Source organism: Leucoraja erinacea, chromosome 6, assembly GCF_028641065.1.
Source record: "Leucoraja erinacea ecotype New England chromosome 6, Leri_hhj_1, whole genome shotgun sequence".
NCBI lineage: Eukaryota > Metazoa > Chordata > Chondrichthyes > Rajiformes > Rajidae > Leucoraja > Leucoraja erinaceus.
The window spans coordinates 68,648,134-68,664,428 of NC_073382.1; the positions used below are offsets into that span (position 1 = coordinate 68,648,134).

Genomic DNA, 16,295 nt, shown 5'->3' on the forward strand with positions numbered 1-16,295 from the left:
GGTTAAAGACCATTGATTGGGCATTACTATTACTTAACAACAAATTCTGACAATTCTACTCGGCAAACATTTGACTTTCAAGGTCTTAAAATATTAAATGGCTTTCAATTGCAGCTAACAGGTGATGAGGTGGTCTGGTACTTTTTAAAATTATATCTCTCAATGTTCGAGAGATCTGACCCACTTACAGAAACAATTTCCACAAATCCTGGTCTTAATTCAAGTTGCATCCTATGTACTAAATTTAGTGCATTAGACAAAAGACACCGACTTGAATTGATTGGACATTAAATTCTCAATATGTAAAATAATTAAAAACACAAATCTTACCCCTGTAGGATCATCATGGTTACCATGAACACTGAAAACAGGAATGGAGATGTTTAAATTTCCATCTTGATAGTTTACCCAAGGAAACCTGAAAACAGATCAATGGTTATAATTTGAGAAATACCAGGTTTGTTTTATATTTTAAGTCTATTCCCCTACTCCATCAATCCATAAGGTCTTAAGGTCATAAGTAATAGCAGAATTAGACCATCAGCCCATCAAGTCTACTCTGCCATTCAATCATGGCTGATCTATCTCTCCCTCCGAACCCCATTCTCCTGCCTTCTCCCCATAACCCCCGATACCCGTACTAATCAATAATTTATCTATCTCTGCCTTAAAAATATTCATTGACTTGGCCTCCACATACTTCTGTGGCAAATAATTCCACGGCTTCACCTCCCTCTGACTAAAGAAATTCTGCCTCATCTCCTTCCTAAAGGAAGGTCCTTTAATTCTGAGGCTATGTCTAGTCCTGGACTCTCCCACCAGTGGAAACATCCTCTCAACGACCACTCTATCCAAGCCTTAATTTATACCTTAAATGGTATTCTAACAAGACTTTCTCCAGTATTTCAGTCAAATTACCATTAAGCAGCTTGGATTTTGACTGAAACCAGCCAGAGCACACTTGAAAATAAAGACCACAGGGGAACTCACAAATGCACTTCTAACAGAAGTACTCCCTGCCACAGAAGGTAGTGGAGGCCAGTTCATTGGCTATATTTAAGAGGGAGTTAGATGTGGCCCTTGTGGCTAAATGGATCAGGGGGTATGGAGAGAAGGCAGGTACAGGATACCGAGTTGGATGATCAGCCATGATCATATTGAATGGCGGTGCAGGCTCGAAGGGCCGAATGGCCTACTCCTGCTATTTTCTATGTTTCTATTATCTTGTCATCAAAACACTGTGGGAACGTGTGAGTATAATGACTGCTGATTGTTCTACAAAACAAGATGCTATAGTAAAGTTCTGAGGCTATGAAAAACAAATCTTTAATGCAAGTTTTGTTTTTATTTTTCAAACTTAGCCCTACCAAATCCATCTCCATACAACTGAAATTAAATTTATGGGTAACAAAAAAGCCGAGTACATTTAAAACTTTAAATGAATAGGAAAATCATTTTGCCAGTTCTCCATGAATGTTCAGAGTTTCTCGCCAATCATTAATTTGCTAAGAGTTTTATTATACATACTTTAAATAATAGAAAAAACTGCAATCAGTAAATAAAAGTCATAATGTGTACTTACTTACTAAAACCAAAATTGACTGACTGGTCACTTAATATTTCAAACTGTATCGGAGTGTCACCCATGCAGTATTTCCTTAGCAACTCTATACATGTATGTAATGTCTTCCGGGAAGGTTTGTTGTCATGAAAGAGGTCACCACCCAGCAGTATAAAATCAACCTAAGAGATGGAAAGAGATGGAGTTAAAACATGATTTTCTGCGTAATCTTGCATCAGCCACGCTCAATGCCGAAAATATACTTTTTCCAGAGCTATTTAGAAGGTTAACCTTAATTTGACCAATTTAAATGACAGTGCACAGGGGAATACTGCAATAACAAAATGATTTTCCCTTTCAGCAACTGGACAGAGATCTATTGGTTTCCACAGAGTAAATGTCTTTAAAGTTTCAGTTGCTGCCCTGGATAGTATATATCAAATCACCATTGGAGGTAAAGTAATTATTTCCTGATGGCAATCAAAGCAAAATACTTTTTATTACAATCATCCAGTTATGTTAAATGTGTTACTTGTTACATCTGCTTAATTAAGCATGAAGGTTATTATAGCTTATCTAAATTATTTCATGGAAAATTAGCCTCCTGGAATTTAGCCTGTAGATTATGTAGCGACATTGCAATACTTACCTTCAGCGGCGCTGCTGTTCTGCCACTCGCTGTGTGCGCGACTTTGGCACCTTTGGGGGAGGGGGCGGAAATTAAAATCCAGTTTTCTACTGCCTGTCCGAGGCCGATTTCCTCGGGCTGCCAGCTGCTGCAGAAAAATCGTTCCGACTTCCATTCCCGATTTTTTTATTTTAAATCGCGAGACAATTTAATGATATTAAAATAAAAAGCGGCTTCTAACGCCGTCAACGCCTACAACGTGACGGATCTCATGTACGGGACAAAACAAAATATAAGTCGTGTATTTTACATATAAACTTGCTTCTTGGGATGTCTTTAATCAATCCTCTACAGGCGAAAATGTTATTTGGGCCCCATATCGGCAGAGTTTTTCCTGCCGATATGTGGTTGAAATTCACCGCAAATGCAACGTTCCAATTGATCGCGTTCCAGAAGCAAGATGATTAAAAAGCCCTTTTTGGAGATAAGCCGTCTAAATTGTCTATATTTTGTGTTATTCTCTCTCTCTCTCCATGTTCATTATTTTTAAACTAAATATTCACAACAGTTTTAATACTGAAGATATGAAAGTGAATCAGGTGTCAAATTAAACTTCTTTTTATGCTTTATCTGATGGGATAAATTGCAGACTTGATTTTTTAAATCTCTAAATTTTGTAACATTGCTACATTATGTAATATGAAACATTTTAAACTAAATTTAGGAGGCACAATATGGTTGAGGCTCTATGAGGTGCTGGTAAGGCCGCATTTGGAATATTGTGAGCAATTTTGGGCACCATATCTGAGGACGAATGTGCTGGCTCTGGAGAGGGTCCAGAGGAGGTTTATAAGAATGATCCCAAGAATAAGTAGGCTAACCTATGATGGGACGTTTGTCAGCACTGGGCCTGTACTCGCTGGAGTTTAGAAGAGTAAGGGGAGTCATTGAAACATACAGAATAGTGAAAAGCATGGATAGAGTGGATGTTTCCATTTTTGTGAGAATCTCGAACTAGAGGTCATCGCCTCAGAATTAAAGGACGTTCGTTTAGGAAGGAGATGAGGAGAAATTTCTTTAGTCAGATGTTGGTGAATCTGAGGAATTCTTTGCCACAGAAGGTTGTAGAGGCCAAGTCAGTGGGATATTTTAAGGCAGAAAGATAGATTCTTGATTAGTACATGTGTCAGAGGTTATGAGGGGAAGGCAGGAGAATGGGGTTAGGAGGGAGAGATAGATCAGTCATGATTGAATGCAGAGTAGACTTGATGGGCCGAATGGCCTAATTCTACACCTATTCCTTATGACCTTGTAATAGTAAACTTTACAAATTATACTAAATATCTGAATAGGAAAGTTTTAGATGGCAGGTGGGCAAAAAGTAGTAAATTAAATTTTATCCAAAAGTTGAGGAAAAGGCACTTCAATGGCTAATAGGTCATGTGGGAGGAAACTTGGAATGGATGCCAGCAGATCCTTCAAGGAAGCAGTGCAGGAAGGAACTGCAGATGCTGGTTCGCATCGAGGATAGACACAAAATGCTGGAATAACTCAGCAGGTCAGGCAGCATCTCCAGAGAAAAGGTGACGTTTTGGGATGAGACCTTGAGGACAAGTAAATAAAGCATGCTGAAAGGTCATAAGGAATAGGATTTTGTTCGGCCATTCGCCCCTTCAAGTCTACTCCACCGTTCAATCATGGCCCATTTAGAAAATAGTCTACACCTTTATTCCTACTACCAAAATGCATGATTCCACACTTTTCTACACTATATTCCATCTGCCAGTTCTCTGCCCACTCTCCCAACCTGTCTGTCCTTCTGCAGAGTCCCTGATTTCTCTACATTACCTGCCTCTCCACCTATTTTTGTATCATCCGCAAACTTTGCCACAAAGCCTTCAATCTCCTCGTCCAAATCATTAATATACAATGTGAAGAGTAGCAGCCCCAGCACTGACCCTTGCGGAACTCCATTAGTCACTGGCAGCTAGCCAGAAAAAGCTCCCTTTTTGTACTCATCCAGCCAAATCCATTAGTATCCGCTCTTTACAACCGTAGCCTTCAATCTCTAAGCTCGTCCAAATCATTAAGCATACAATGTGAACTTTGAGTAGCATTTACTTCTTCACTGACCCAAATTGCGCAAGAACCTCCCCTTAAAGTCACTGCTGACCAGCCTATTTTAAGGAAGCAGAAAGAAACCAGTTAAAAATACTCAGTTGTTTTCCTTTTTTGCCACTCTTTGTCTTCAAGAACCATCCAGTCCAACCCAGGTTCAGTCCAGTTTCAAGTCTAGATTATTCAAGTTATAAGCACTCTTAGCACTGGTAAATACCCATAGGCTCTGAACTCGTCTCAGACAAACATACAAAAACAAATGAAAAAATTCGAAGTAAGCAATACTGGTGCAGACATATACTGACTCTACTTTGTCTAACGCGTGCTAGACCATATTTCCATTCGAGATTCAAATAGATGGATTCCTTCCTCAGCAAGTCTACTTTTTCAGGCAAGTACCTCCCCTTCAGCAGTAAAAAAAAAAAAGCTCCCTGATGCGGGAAACCTGACCATGCCTATTCTTAAGGACATAACAGATCAAGAAACCAATTTTAAAAATTTACTAACCAATGCATGCACATTTCTGGAACATTTTCCTGTTTTGGTAACTCACCTCATTGAATCCAAGAACACGGAATATTACATGTCTTATTACAACCCAGGTTCAGTCACAGTTTCAAGTCAAGTTGAGATTATTCAAGTTATAAGCACGTACAGAGTAGCACTGGTAAATGAAAAAAAACCATGCTTACAGCAGCATCACAGGCAAAAAAAAACATCGTCCATCAGACATTAAAAAATACAAAAAAAAATTCATGAAACAAATTTAAATTTACTAAACATTCAACAGCGCCGACCGGCAGCAAAACAGTGCTCTGCTGCAGTGTGGGGGTTTGTGCGCGATACTTGGCAGGGGGCAAAGACCATATACAGTCTTATAGCCTGTAGAAAGAAGCTAATGAGCATCCTGGGGTTTTGCAGCTAATGCTAGACCTCTTCCCAATGGGAGGATGGAGAAATTGTCGAGATGGGTGGTAAGGGTCTTTGATGATGGAGATGGCTCTGTTGATACTCTCCTTGTATATGTCCAGCAGACAGTCTAGCACCAATAATTTGCACTATCCTGGCTTGGTGCCGTTCGTACCTCCTTGTTTGACCAGGAAGTGATGCCGTATGTCAGTGCAAAAAAAAAGTCCGTAGGTGTGTGATGGGGGGGAGCCTGCTTTACATGGCGGGAAACGCTGCTGGGCTCTCTTACATGTTGGTGGACCGTGGACGTCAGTAGTCCTCAAACTTATGACTCCGTCGAGAGGTGTATGGTGTTTATCCCCGCCCTCCAGTCAACTTTTTGTTTCCCACGTTAAGCTTCTTTAGGCACATAACAGTATGAAGAAAGAAATAATTTTAATAATGTTTTTCATTTACTAACCAATGATCATGGTAAATCACATTTCTGGAACATTATTGCTGATATTGGTAACTCAAACAGAAGGGGGCTTAGGACATTATCCTGTGCACATCTTTTTGAAACCCTGACTTTCATCAAGAAAGGTTCAGGACAGCTACATGTGCCCAGCATCAACCCCCAACAGCTCCACTTCTCCCCAGCTGCTGCGGCATCTTTTTGAAAGCAGAGCTGAAGTCCAAATAGGATCCATAGGTATTTTTTCCGATCGAGATGTGACAATGTGTTGTTGAGACTGCGTCCTCTGTGGATCGGTTGGCTCTGTAGGCGAACTGCAGTGGGTCTAGGTCGGCAGGTGTCTGTCATTAAGAACAATTCAGCATGTAGTATGCAAAACAAGATTAATACCTCTTTCTTGAAAATAAAATTGCAGATACTGGAAATCTAAAATAAAAACAGGAATTGATAGAAACACACAGTGCATGGAAAGAGAAAGAGTTAACATTTCAGGTGGGAGAATCTTTGACAAAACAAGTTTGGCTTAATTGTATGTCATTATATATATATATATAATTACAGCATGTAGTATGCAAAACAAGATATATATATGAACTCTTTATTCTTTGAAAAGGTTAAGGGGGAAAATGATGCAGAGTTGACGTGGAAAAGCTTAAAAGTAAAAACAGGGGACATGACTTGAGAATTACACAAGTTTAGGGGTAACATGGAAAACTTCTTAAGAGTGGTGCTGACATTTCCAGGTGGGGAGAAGGTCATTTGTCAAAAAATAAGGAAGTTATATGACAATAAGCGCAGGTATACTATAGATATGTGTTCGGCACGGACTAGAAGGGTCGAGATATGTTTCCGTGCTGTAATATTATATGGTTATATAGACATATATATATAACGAGTAATTTTATGTTACAGGGAAAGTGGCAAGAGGAATGGAAAGAACAAAAAGAACATTTGTGCTAGGGCGAGACCAGGCCAAATGGGTTGAGGACAGCGAGAGGTGGATTATATAATTTTAGAGCCTAGAAACAACTGATTTGGCCGATTATGTTCATGCTGACCATTAAGTATCTATCTCCACCAATCTCATCTACCAGCACTTGAATCTCCTACGCTAGTAGGATATGAATCAAATGTAGTTCCTAAATCTTGTGATAGTACCTGCCTTCACCACCTACATGGGAGAACATAAATATTCCCCAGTTCCCCTCAGGCGACAGATGGCGCAATGGGCTAAGTGTTCCGGAAGGTAGCCGGTTCGAATCCTGCTTGGAGTGCATACTGTCGTTGTGTCCTTGGGCAAGACACTTCACCCACCTTTGCCTGCGTGTGAATGTGTGTGAGTGATTGGTGGTGGTCGGAGGGGCCGTAGGCGCAGATTAGCAGCCACGCTTCCGTCAGTCTGCCCCAGGGCAGCTGTGGCTACAGAAGTAGCTCACCACCACCGAGTGTGACTGGGGAGTGAATGAATAATGCAATGTAAAGCGCCTTGAGTATCTAGAAAGGCGCTATATAAATCCCATCCATTATTATTATTATTATTAAACCTCTTATTCCTCACTTTGAATCTATCCCCTCTGATTATAAGAGTCATACCACACAAAACAACCTCTTTGGTCCAAATCTTCCATGTTAAGATGCCAATGTAGGTTTGTCCCATTTGCTTGCATCAAACCCATATCCCTCAATATCTTTTCTTTCTACGTATCTGTCAAAATATATTTTAATGGTGCTATTGTACCCGTCTCAACCATATCCTCTGGCAACTCGTTCCATATATGTAACACCATCGGAGTGAAAAAGCTACCCCTCAGGCTCCTATTAAATTTTTCCCCTTTTACCTTAAACCTATGTCCTCCAGTTCTTGATTCCACAACCCTGGGAAATACAGTGCATTCACCTTATCTATGTCCCTTCTGGGTTTTATGCACCTGTCTAAGATCATGCTCCAGTCCCCTGTGCTTGAAGAAATAAAATCGTAATCTTCCCAAATTATCCCTTTAAATCAATCCCTCGAGTCCTGCCAACACCTTCGTAAATCTTTTCTGCACTTTTCAGTTTAACGGTGTTCTATCCTTACTTGACAACCGACATACCTTCAAAAAAAATGCAACACCTCACATTTATTGATCAACATATTATTACATCTACCACTACCCTACCCGACTTCCAAGCAGAAATTATGCTAATATTATTAGTCTCCCCTCGTAATGGTCAGCATGAACATAATGGACCAAAACAGTTGTTTCTATGTCCTAAATGTGTATGTATGTTGTATATGTATAGATAACGATTTTTTAGTGTTCATTGAATTTGATAATCTTAGAATTGTAACATTGTCAATAAGTTTGTGTGTGGCTGCAACAAGCGGAGCGTAGAGCCAAGGCACGTAGGCACCAAGTGTCACTACCTGCTGAGGTTCTACCTGTCCCCCGTGATGCGAAGGATGGGCCTGGCGCAGATGCCACGTCATGTGCCAGTCAGCTGGGCATTGCTGCACCATATGTCGTTCGTGAAAAGGTTCTTCCAGACCAACACCTTTGACCACAAGTTCATCGGGCAGTGGTCAGCACAGACTGTCCTGCAGGCACTGCAGGGAAATGACTCCATGGATCCTGTGGCATAGTTCCCAGAGCAGGCTGCCCAGCTTGTCTGGCAAAATGCCTCACCACCAGAATTCACCAACAAGCACCAAGACCTGGCTTGGCTGGTGGTGCAGGAAGCCCTCCCAGTCAGATCCTTCCGGCACCGTCGGAACCTCACTACCATTGCACGTCTCCCTCGGGACAGCTGTTATTGAGAGGAGACGGTTGCCCACCTCTTTGCAGAGTGTGGATTCACAAAGAGTGTGTGGAGAGGTCTGCAGTGGTCCCTGTCACGGATTTACGGACTGTTCCCATGGACGCATTCAGAGACTGACATTGAGTGCTGCTGGAATGTCATCAACTCAGTGAAAGGTGCTCTTTTGTCTGCCCAAGCTTTGTTGACCTCCCAGCGGAGCGGGATGTCCGCCGGGGAATGTTGGCGAGCGGCCCGCTACAAGACTGCAAGGGTAGGTGCTGAGGGACGCACTGAAGTTCGGTGCAGCCTACGCCACGGCTCGGTGGGGGAGGACCACAGTTTAGGGTCCTTCCACTGCTGAACACGGAGGGAGGGGCAGGGTGTGATGGAGACGCCCCTCAAAAATAAGGGAAGGGATTCCACGCCAGTGAGCCACATGTGGCAAGGGTGTGGGGTAAAATTGTGATTTGGGGAAATTATATTGAATGTATATAGGTATGTTACAAAACTTACCTTCAGGGTGCTGCAATTCTGCCTTTGGCCGTGTGCGCGATTTTGGCGCCTTTGAGGGGGTGGGGGCGGGGTTAAAACGGGTTTTTTTCCCGACCTGGTCCTGAATTATATTTGTTGGAGTGCAAGATGTTGCTAAAGAATCGTTCCTACGGCCGTTCTGTGTGTTTTGCTTTTTTTTAATTCACCCGACAAGTTAATCGCTGGAATAATTTTAAAATCAGCTTCTGAAGCCGCCAATTTCTGAAAACAGGGACGGATTTTATGGAGGAACAGATAAAAGAAAGTAGTTGGTTTTTATGTATAAAAGTGTTTCTTAAGATGTATTTAATTCACATTTTAAGTTGCGAAACGGTGATTTAGTCCCCGAACGAACCGGCAGTGTATTTGCTGCAGATATGGGGACTAAAAACACTGCAACCTCAACCTTCCAAATGGTCCCGTTCCAGAAAATCCCACTCGCAAGCTGATTTAAATGGCCATTAATTTACAGGTATTAAACATTACATTCCTTCCATTTGGCCTATAAACCCATGACAATGAGATTTTAAAATTATGTTATGTTCTGAATTATTGTGGGAATGTTATTTGGACACTTAGGCTATTTAAAAATGTTAATCTATTCTTAAGAAATGGATAGAATTTTAGATCTAGTAATTGAATTTTGTAATTAGCTACAATTAGGTAACTAATTATATGCTTTAATTTCAAGTCATCTAAGTAAGATAGTTTCATATTTGTTTCAGAATGCTTTAATCACTATAATAACTGAACATTTCTTTCAGTTCTCTTACATTTTAAGAAAGTTATCGGCCTTTAAATGTTTTCGATCACAACTTTTGTGTTAAGTCAATGAAAAAGCAATAGGGAACAAGATGCCAATTTCCGAGTATGAAAATGGCCATAACTTTTTAACACTGAAGATATGAAAGTGAATTAGGTGTCAAATTAAACTTCTTTTTATGCTTTATCTGATGGGATAAATTAAAGACTTGATTTTTTTAATATCAAAATTGTGTAACATTGCTAATGTATAGTATGGAGTTTTGTATGGATCTTGTATTGTATATAATTATTTCTCGAATAAAGTATATTTTGAAATTAAAAAGAATCAAAAAAGTTAACCGAGTTGTTTTATCTGTAATGTTTCAAATAATTTATCTTTGTACAGAAGAATCAACAAAAATCAGTAATAATATCAAATAATCAATGTCTTTAATCGGGTGCGGAAAGATATACCGTACTCGGGGTATTAACTATCTTGAAAACAAAAACTATTGCTCAAACTGCATTCGGTCCGAGCAAACTGCTCCTTGCAGCTAAACTGACAAACACCTCAAATGGGACAGAAACCAAAATGCTGAAGTTTCCAATGATTCACAGCAAACTCTTGTGCAGAACTTACAGCGTGTTTCCAGCACCCATCCTAACAAACTGCTCGGCTCCACTTTCACTTTCACATTGCTCCTTGCAACTAAACTGACAAACACAAACAGGCCAAAGAAAACCAGATGCTGAAGCTTTCAATACTTCACAACAAACTCTTGTAACCAGTAATATTATTATCAATGTATTTAATAAGGTGCGGAAAGCTTTCAATGAATGATTCACAGCAAACTCTGTTGTGCACAACTTACAGCGTGTTTCCAGCACTCATCCTGGCAGACTGCTCGGCTCCACTTCCACACGTGCTCCCGCCAGCCGGGGCGTGGGTTTCTGAGCGATGGGGATGTGAATGAAGGAGCTGGAGCTGGAGCTGCTGCTGCTGTTGTTGTCGTTGTTATTGGGGCCGCCTCGGGCCTGTGTCCGCGCCGCCCCCCGGAATCACAACCGCCGCGTCCCCACGACCAGGCCAGGGCCGACCTTCCGCTGCAACCCGGAAACACAAGCGGCCGAGAGGCGAGCAGAGCAGACGAGACGAGACGAGACGGATGAAGTGAGTAACCGGCTGCGATTTAGCCTGGTCCTTGCATCTATCAGCCGCACTCTTACTCCCATCCATGTTCCACTGTGGTTTCCCTGGCCCCGTCTCCCCCTTGCACCAGCCTCTACATTCAGTGAAGCCAACACCAAGGATCTCGACGCGAAACGTCACCCATTCCTTTTCTCCAGAGATGCTGCTGCCCGGCCCGTTGTTACTCCAGCATTTTGTGTCTATATCTTCGGTGTAAACCAGCATCTGTCGTTTCTTCCTACACTAAATATCGCCTAACTCCCACTGCTCAACCCGACCCAGCTTGTGCTTTCGTCCCTTGACAGCTTCCAGAGCAAACGCAGATATAACTGTCATTTTATCCACTCCATTTCCTTTTCCAGAGCCCCAAATATGTGTGTTTTTTTTACCTGCCACAGGATGAGGGAACTAAAATAAATAATTCAACCTGGCTTATTTTGGAATAACATCTCCAACCTCGAGTTACGTCCAATTTAAATCTCCATCCCTTACGGATCTGCTTATATTCCGACTTTTGTGCACTTATTTTATCACTTGAACCTGTTACGTCCTCAACATCCAGTTGAACTATTTTAAAATATATTTGGCATGTTTGGGGAACTGCCCCACAACTCTAATGATCTGAGTTCAATTGAGTTTGCATTTTCTCACAGCTACATGGTTTCCCTCCAACATCTCAAAGATGCACTGCTTGTTAAGAATTGGTTGCTGACATTTTCCCCAAGTGTAGGCGAATTGACTGGATTACATTGGACATCTTTGAGGAAATAGTTTACAGTTAAATAGGTTGGGGAATGGGATTGATTGGTTAGCTCTGAGAGCTAACTTAGATTTGAACCTTGTAGCCAATCACATGCTCTTCTTTTAATTTTTCCTCTCACCACCACTCAGTCCCTGCTATAATTATTTTAAACTGAAAGGCCATAAATCTAAAATCTTCTGTTTCTAAAAATACTGTGTACCAAGCTTATTCTAGATTTATTTTAATGACCTATTCTCTTCTTGAGTAGATTTCCCCACACATCTATTTGATGACACAATGTGTGCCACTTTCAATGCTGAAAAACTTCACATTCTACTCATCACTAAGGACTTTAATTACCATTACTGAAACACTACCAGCTTCTACCATGGCAATTACTGAAATTCATGACTCCATTTTTTACACTTTATCCCAAGTGCTAACATGATATATGTGTGAACAGCAACTTCAGACTTCCTTTCGGTCTCAAATTATTTCACTAAACTTCCCTTGAGGGAATGGTGCAATAACTTATCTTCTTCCTAACAATTTTGTTTTTCTTTTATCAGTTCAAATGGAATACAGCATAATTTCTATACTTTATTCAGATAATCCATTTCAAACTATTTTTGTATTATTTTCAAATTTTCAGGATACCTCCCATTGTTAAAAAATATTATTTCCCTGGATTGCAACAGTTGCATATATTGCCCAATTTTCTGTTGAAGAGAATTTGTCAGTTTTCATCATTAGATTGACTTTCCATATTTATGCTCCAATTGTCTCGCATTTTGGTGGTAATGATTAGATCACAGCTAGCAAAAAAACACAGGAAAATTGGAAAAGGAATAGGTCCCTGGAGCCTAACTTTTGCTGGATTCAACTCCCCTCTGTGCCAGCTCCCGATAGCTCTTAATTCCTCAATCTTTCAAATAATTATCAAATTGTATGGCTCTGTCATTTGAGTGAGGCGGGTAAACAATTGTATATTTTTAACTAGTCAGATTGGTTTATGAAACCAACAAAAACTAAGAAAGAAATCCAGTTCAAAATATGAGAGTTCAATGTCAAATCGCATACAGATAGTGAAATAAAAAGTGGCAAAGAAATGCTGGATTAAGAAAGAGTAAAAAAATATTTAATTTCCACAGCAGATATGAATGAAATTCAATGCTTGCATTAGTCAATCTTTAATGATAGAAAAGTTGGCTGGCTTTGACCTTGACCTTGAAGGACTCAACAGTGACATTTTCTACAATTTCTATCTATTTTCTACAGTGAGATGTGTTTGAGCTTGCTGAATACACAGTAGCTTCATGGGTTGTTTATTTGATCCAGACAGTAAACTATAATTTTTTTGCAAAGCTAATAGTAGAGCATCACGTGTTGTGCAGCAGCTTCTCAATTTCTAATTTAACCCTACATCTGCCCTTACCTGAGCTCACTCACATTTTCACATATTTAAAGAATATTTTGACTGTACTGTTATTTTGTTGGGAAATAATGACCCAAAATGGGTCAGTCACAAATTATCCTTCCTCTTTGTTTGAAGAAGGGTCTCGACCCGAAACGTCGCCTATTCCTTCGCTCCATAGATGCTGCCTCACCCGCTGAGTTTCTCCAGCTTTTTTGTGTACCTTCCTATTTGTGTAATCCTTTTTTTGTTTTTCCTTATTATTGACCTTTAATGATATTTGTAAAGCAGTCAATATTTTTTTCCTGTTTTTTCTCTGAATTGTTTATACTTATTTCCTTTAATCTCTCGGTCATGAATTTTGTCTCGTTCTCTTAATAGTTCATGTGTAATCACAACTCTTTATGTATTCAATTTTATTTTCATTCGCTTTAAGCAGATGTCTCTACCTGAAATGTATGTTTTTTTTTCTTTCATTAAAAGAACACTGTTTTGAAAAAGATCTTACTGTGGTTCATTAAAATTCATTAAAGTTAATCTATTACTTTATTTTTTAACAACATATCCTTAATGCTGAGAAGATTAGGAATCAGCCCCTCCTGTGCTCTTAGGAGAAGGAAACTCTCCTATTGTCTTACCTTTACAAACTTCCACCACTTAGTTGCAGCAGAAAAGCAAAATATTGTTGCTTCTCCAAAAATATATTGTAAGATAAAGCTCACTTAGTCCATTTAAGAATGCAGTACCTGTACTTTAAAAAAAAATTCAAAATCATTTTGGTGACTTTAGGTAAAGCCGCTACTACATGTTGTACTAATACATAATCCCTTTTGTTCATCTGGGCTGCATTAAAGTGCTTTAATCACCTCTTCTGTTGAGCTTTCATCATCAAGTATAAATAATGTAAAAGTAATGTGTATTTTTGTGCACTTGCCTACTTTAAATGGTTAAAAGAACACTGGACATTTTACATAGGTACTAGGTATCAGGTCAGTGCTGATTCTGATTGTGTTATTTTCTTTACAGTGGATCTTCAACTACAATGTTGAATCTGAAGTGGTACACTCAAGTAAGGCAGTAATGAAAATCTAGGTATTTCAGTGGAAAATGAATGGGCAAGAGAATAATAGTCCCATGGTGAAGAAGAAAGTGTCAATTGTTGCAAAATCTTCAGAAGAAAATCAAATAACTGAAGAATCTGAGAATACAGAATGCAGCACTGAAGGAATTGCCGGTCTCACAAACTACTTCAACCAACTTGATCTATTAGAGACACATGGACATCTGATACCCGTGGGGACACACAGCATGTGGCAAGGAGAGTCTGATGATGAAGATGACGAAGCTGAAAATGATGCTTATTTTACAATGAAAGAGAAAGAGCTGGAAAATGACCTACCAAATCTATTACTTTGGGCAGCTGAGAAAAACCAGGTAGGTACCTGATTGGATCACCCATGGCTTACATTGTTGACATATTGGGAATCTTCAGATTCAAATACTTCAACAATGAAAATTCACTCAATATTGAACCATGCACCATGGAAACAGACTCTTCAGCCCATGATATTTGCACCAATCATAAAACACCCATTTATGCTAATCCTACTCTGATCCAATTGCCTTTTATAGGTTGTAATATGCCATCTGTCTGATAATATATCTGCATGTTGACATCTTTGTGCATTATTAAGGATCTTACTGCCTTGTTAATGTGCACTGTTGTGCAGACTTTATTATTCATATTGAATAGCCTCTTCCATATATCTACACATTCCACTATATTACCTGAAATGTGCCTTGTATACTTTATTCAAAGGACTATGCCCTTTAATTGTTCATTGTGATGTTATTTTTGCCATTTATACAAATAAAACATTAGGACTGAATCCCTGGGGGCATTTTTAAAATGTTGCCAATGTAAAATATCATAACTTTAATCCTGAATTGCTCAACTTTATTTTTTGTGATGCATCTTGTTGATAGCATACATTTCTTATTTAGTGTATCATAGATACATGTTAGTTGTGGTAACGTCATGAAGCTTGTATTGAGGAAGACAGTTTAAAAGTATTGATAGCTATGAATGTCTTTACATTCGATGATGGCCTTAGTAATCAAGAATGTGCTGCATTCAATGAAGCTATTATTAACCTGTTTACCTATGCCTAATAATAATGAATATGTATATTTTCTTGTTATTTTCATGGTGAAGCTTTCGATAGTGTGCAGACTTCTTTCAGAAAACCCAGAGCTTGTCAATGTTAAAGACGATGACCACTACACACCACTTCATAGGGCTGCCTACAGTGGTCATATTGACGTTGTTCGCAAGCTGATAACTCAAGGAGCAGATGTGCATGCTCGTACTATAGATGGCTGGACACCTTTGCACAGTGCTTGTAAATGGAACAATGCCGAAATAGCTTCATTTCTTCTGCAGAATAATGCAGACGTCAATGCCCAGACGAATGGTCTGCATACAGCACTACATCTTGCTTCAGGAAGTAAAGATACCAAGGAAGCCATTGAATTGTTGCTAATGAATCGTTACATAAATTCTGATCTAAAAAATAATTTGGGTGAGACAGCATTTGATGTTGCTTGTCGAACAAATGTTTACTATTACCTCTTTGAAATTACAGAACACTGCACAAATTCGGTACCTGAACCAAAATGATTCATTTAAATGTATAGTCACCCAAACACAAAATCTGTGGTCATTTTAATTTGGTTGAAGTTAAGTAGACCTTCTGAAGTTTAAATGGCCATTGTAACAGTTTCAATGTCAATGTGAAAAGAGTACATTTCCTAACTTACCCCAAAACTGGTTGTGTTAATCAATCTATTGAAAATGTTTTGTGATTTTTGGTGTAAAATTGTAAATATTTTATTTTCAGTCAGTGTTGGCTTTTTTTCTGTTGTGATGTGTTGACGAAAATAAACCCTATACTTTCTATTTATAATATTATTCTGATCTTAATCTTTTGACTCTTCCTTAACATGGTATCAGAAACTCGTTCCCCTTGCAAAATTCTAAATTGCTTTGAAAAGTAATAGCAAAAGTGGCGGTCCAGCTTGATAGGGTAGTGAAGGTGGCTTTTGATACATTGGCCTTCGTCAGACACAGTATTGAGTACAGAAGTTAGAATGTTATGTGATGGTTGTACAACACGTTGGTGAGGCTCTATTTGGTGTATTGTGTTCAGTTTTGGTCCCCCTGTTAT

General features: G+C 39.4%; 2 protein-coding genes across 2 annotated transcripts in view; one reads left to right on the forward strand and one right to left on the reverse strand.

The window, feature by feature from the left end:
* mre11a (MRE11 homolog A, double strand break repair nuclease) overlaps positions 1 to 4,865 on the reverse strand; it is a 67,887-nt gene extending 63,022 nt beyond the window's left edge. Inside the window, exons 1-4 of the mRNA XM_055637572.1 lie at positions 4,861 to 4,865; positions 2,211 to 2,370; positions 1,583 to 1,743; positions 331 to 418 (exon numbers count right to left, since the gene is read on the reverse strand). Coding sequence (XP_055493547.1) covers positions 331 to 418; positions 1,583 to 1,743; positions 2,211 to 2,370; positions 4,861 to 4,865 — 414 coding nt within the window. The remainder of the gene's footprint in view (positions 1 to 330; positions 419 to 1,582; positions 1,744 to 2,210; positions 2,371 to 4,860) is intronic.
* A 5,908-nt stretch (positions 4,866 to 10,773) lies between these two features.
* ankrd49 (ankyrin repeat domain 49) lies at positions 10,774 to 16,030 on the forward strand. The gene is made up of 3 exons (XM_055637302.1): positions 10,774 to 10,894; positions 14,095 to 14,502; positions 15,284 to 16,030. Exons 2-3 carry the CDS (start codon positions 14,176 to 14,178, stop codon positions 15,746 to 15,748), a joined length of 792 nt encoding a protein of 263 aa, XP_055493277.1. The 5' UTR covers positions 10,774 to 10,894; positions 14,095 to 14,175; the 3' UTR covers positions 15,749 to 16,030.
* The last annotated feature ends 265 nt before the right edge of the window (positions 16,031 to 16,295 follow it).

What these genes read in the sequence shown, in the direction of transcription:
- ankrd49 (XM_055637302.1), top strand. Translation starts at nt 14,176, where the DNA reads ATGAATGGGCAAGAGAATAATAGTCCCATGGTGAAGAAGAAAGTGTCA. An exon ending in GGGCAGCTGAGAAAAACCAG is followed by an intron (nt 14,503 to 15,283) that starts GTAGGTACCTGA and finishes TTCATGGTGAAG; the next exon opens with CTTTCGATAGTGTGCAGACT.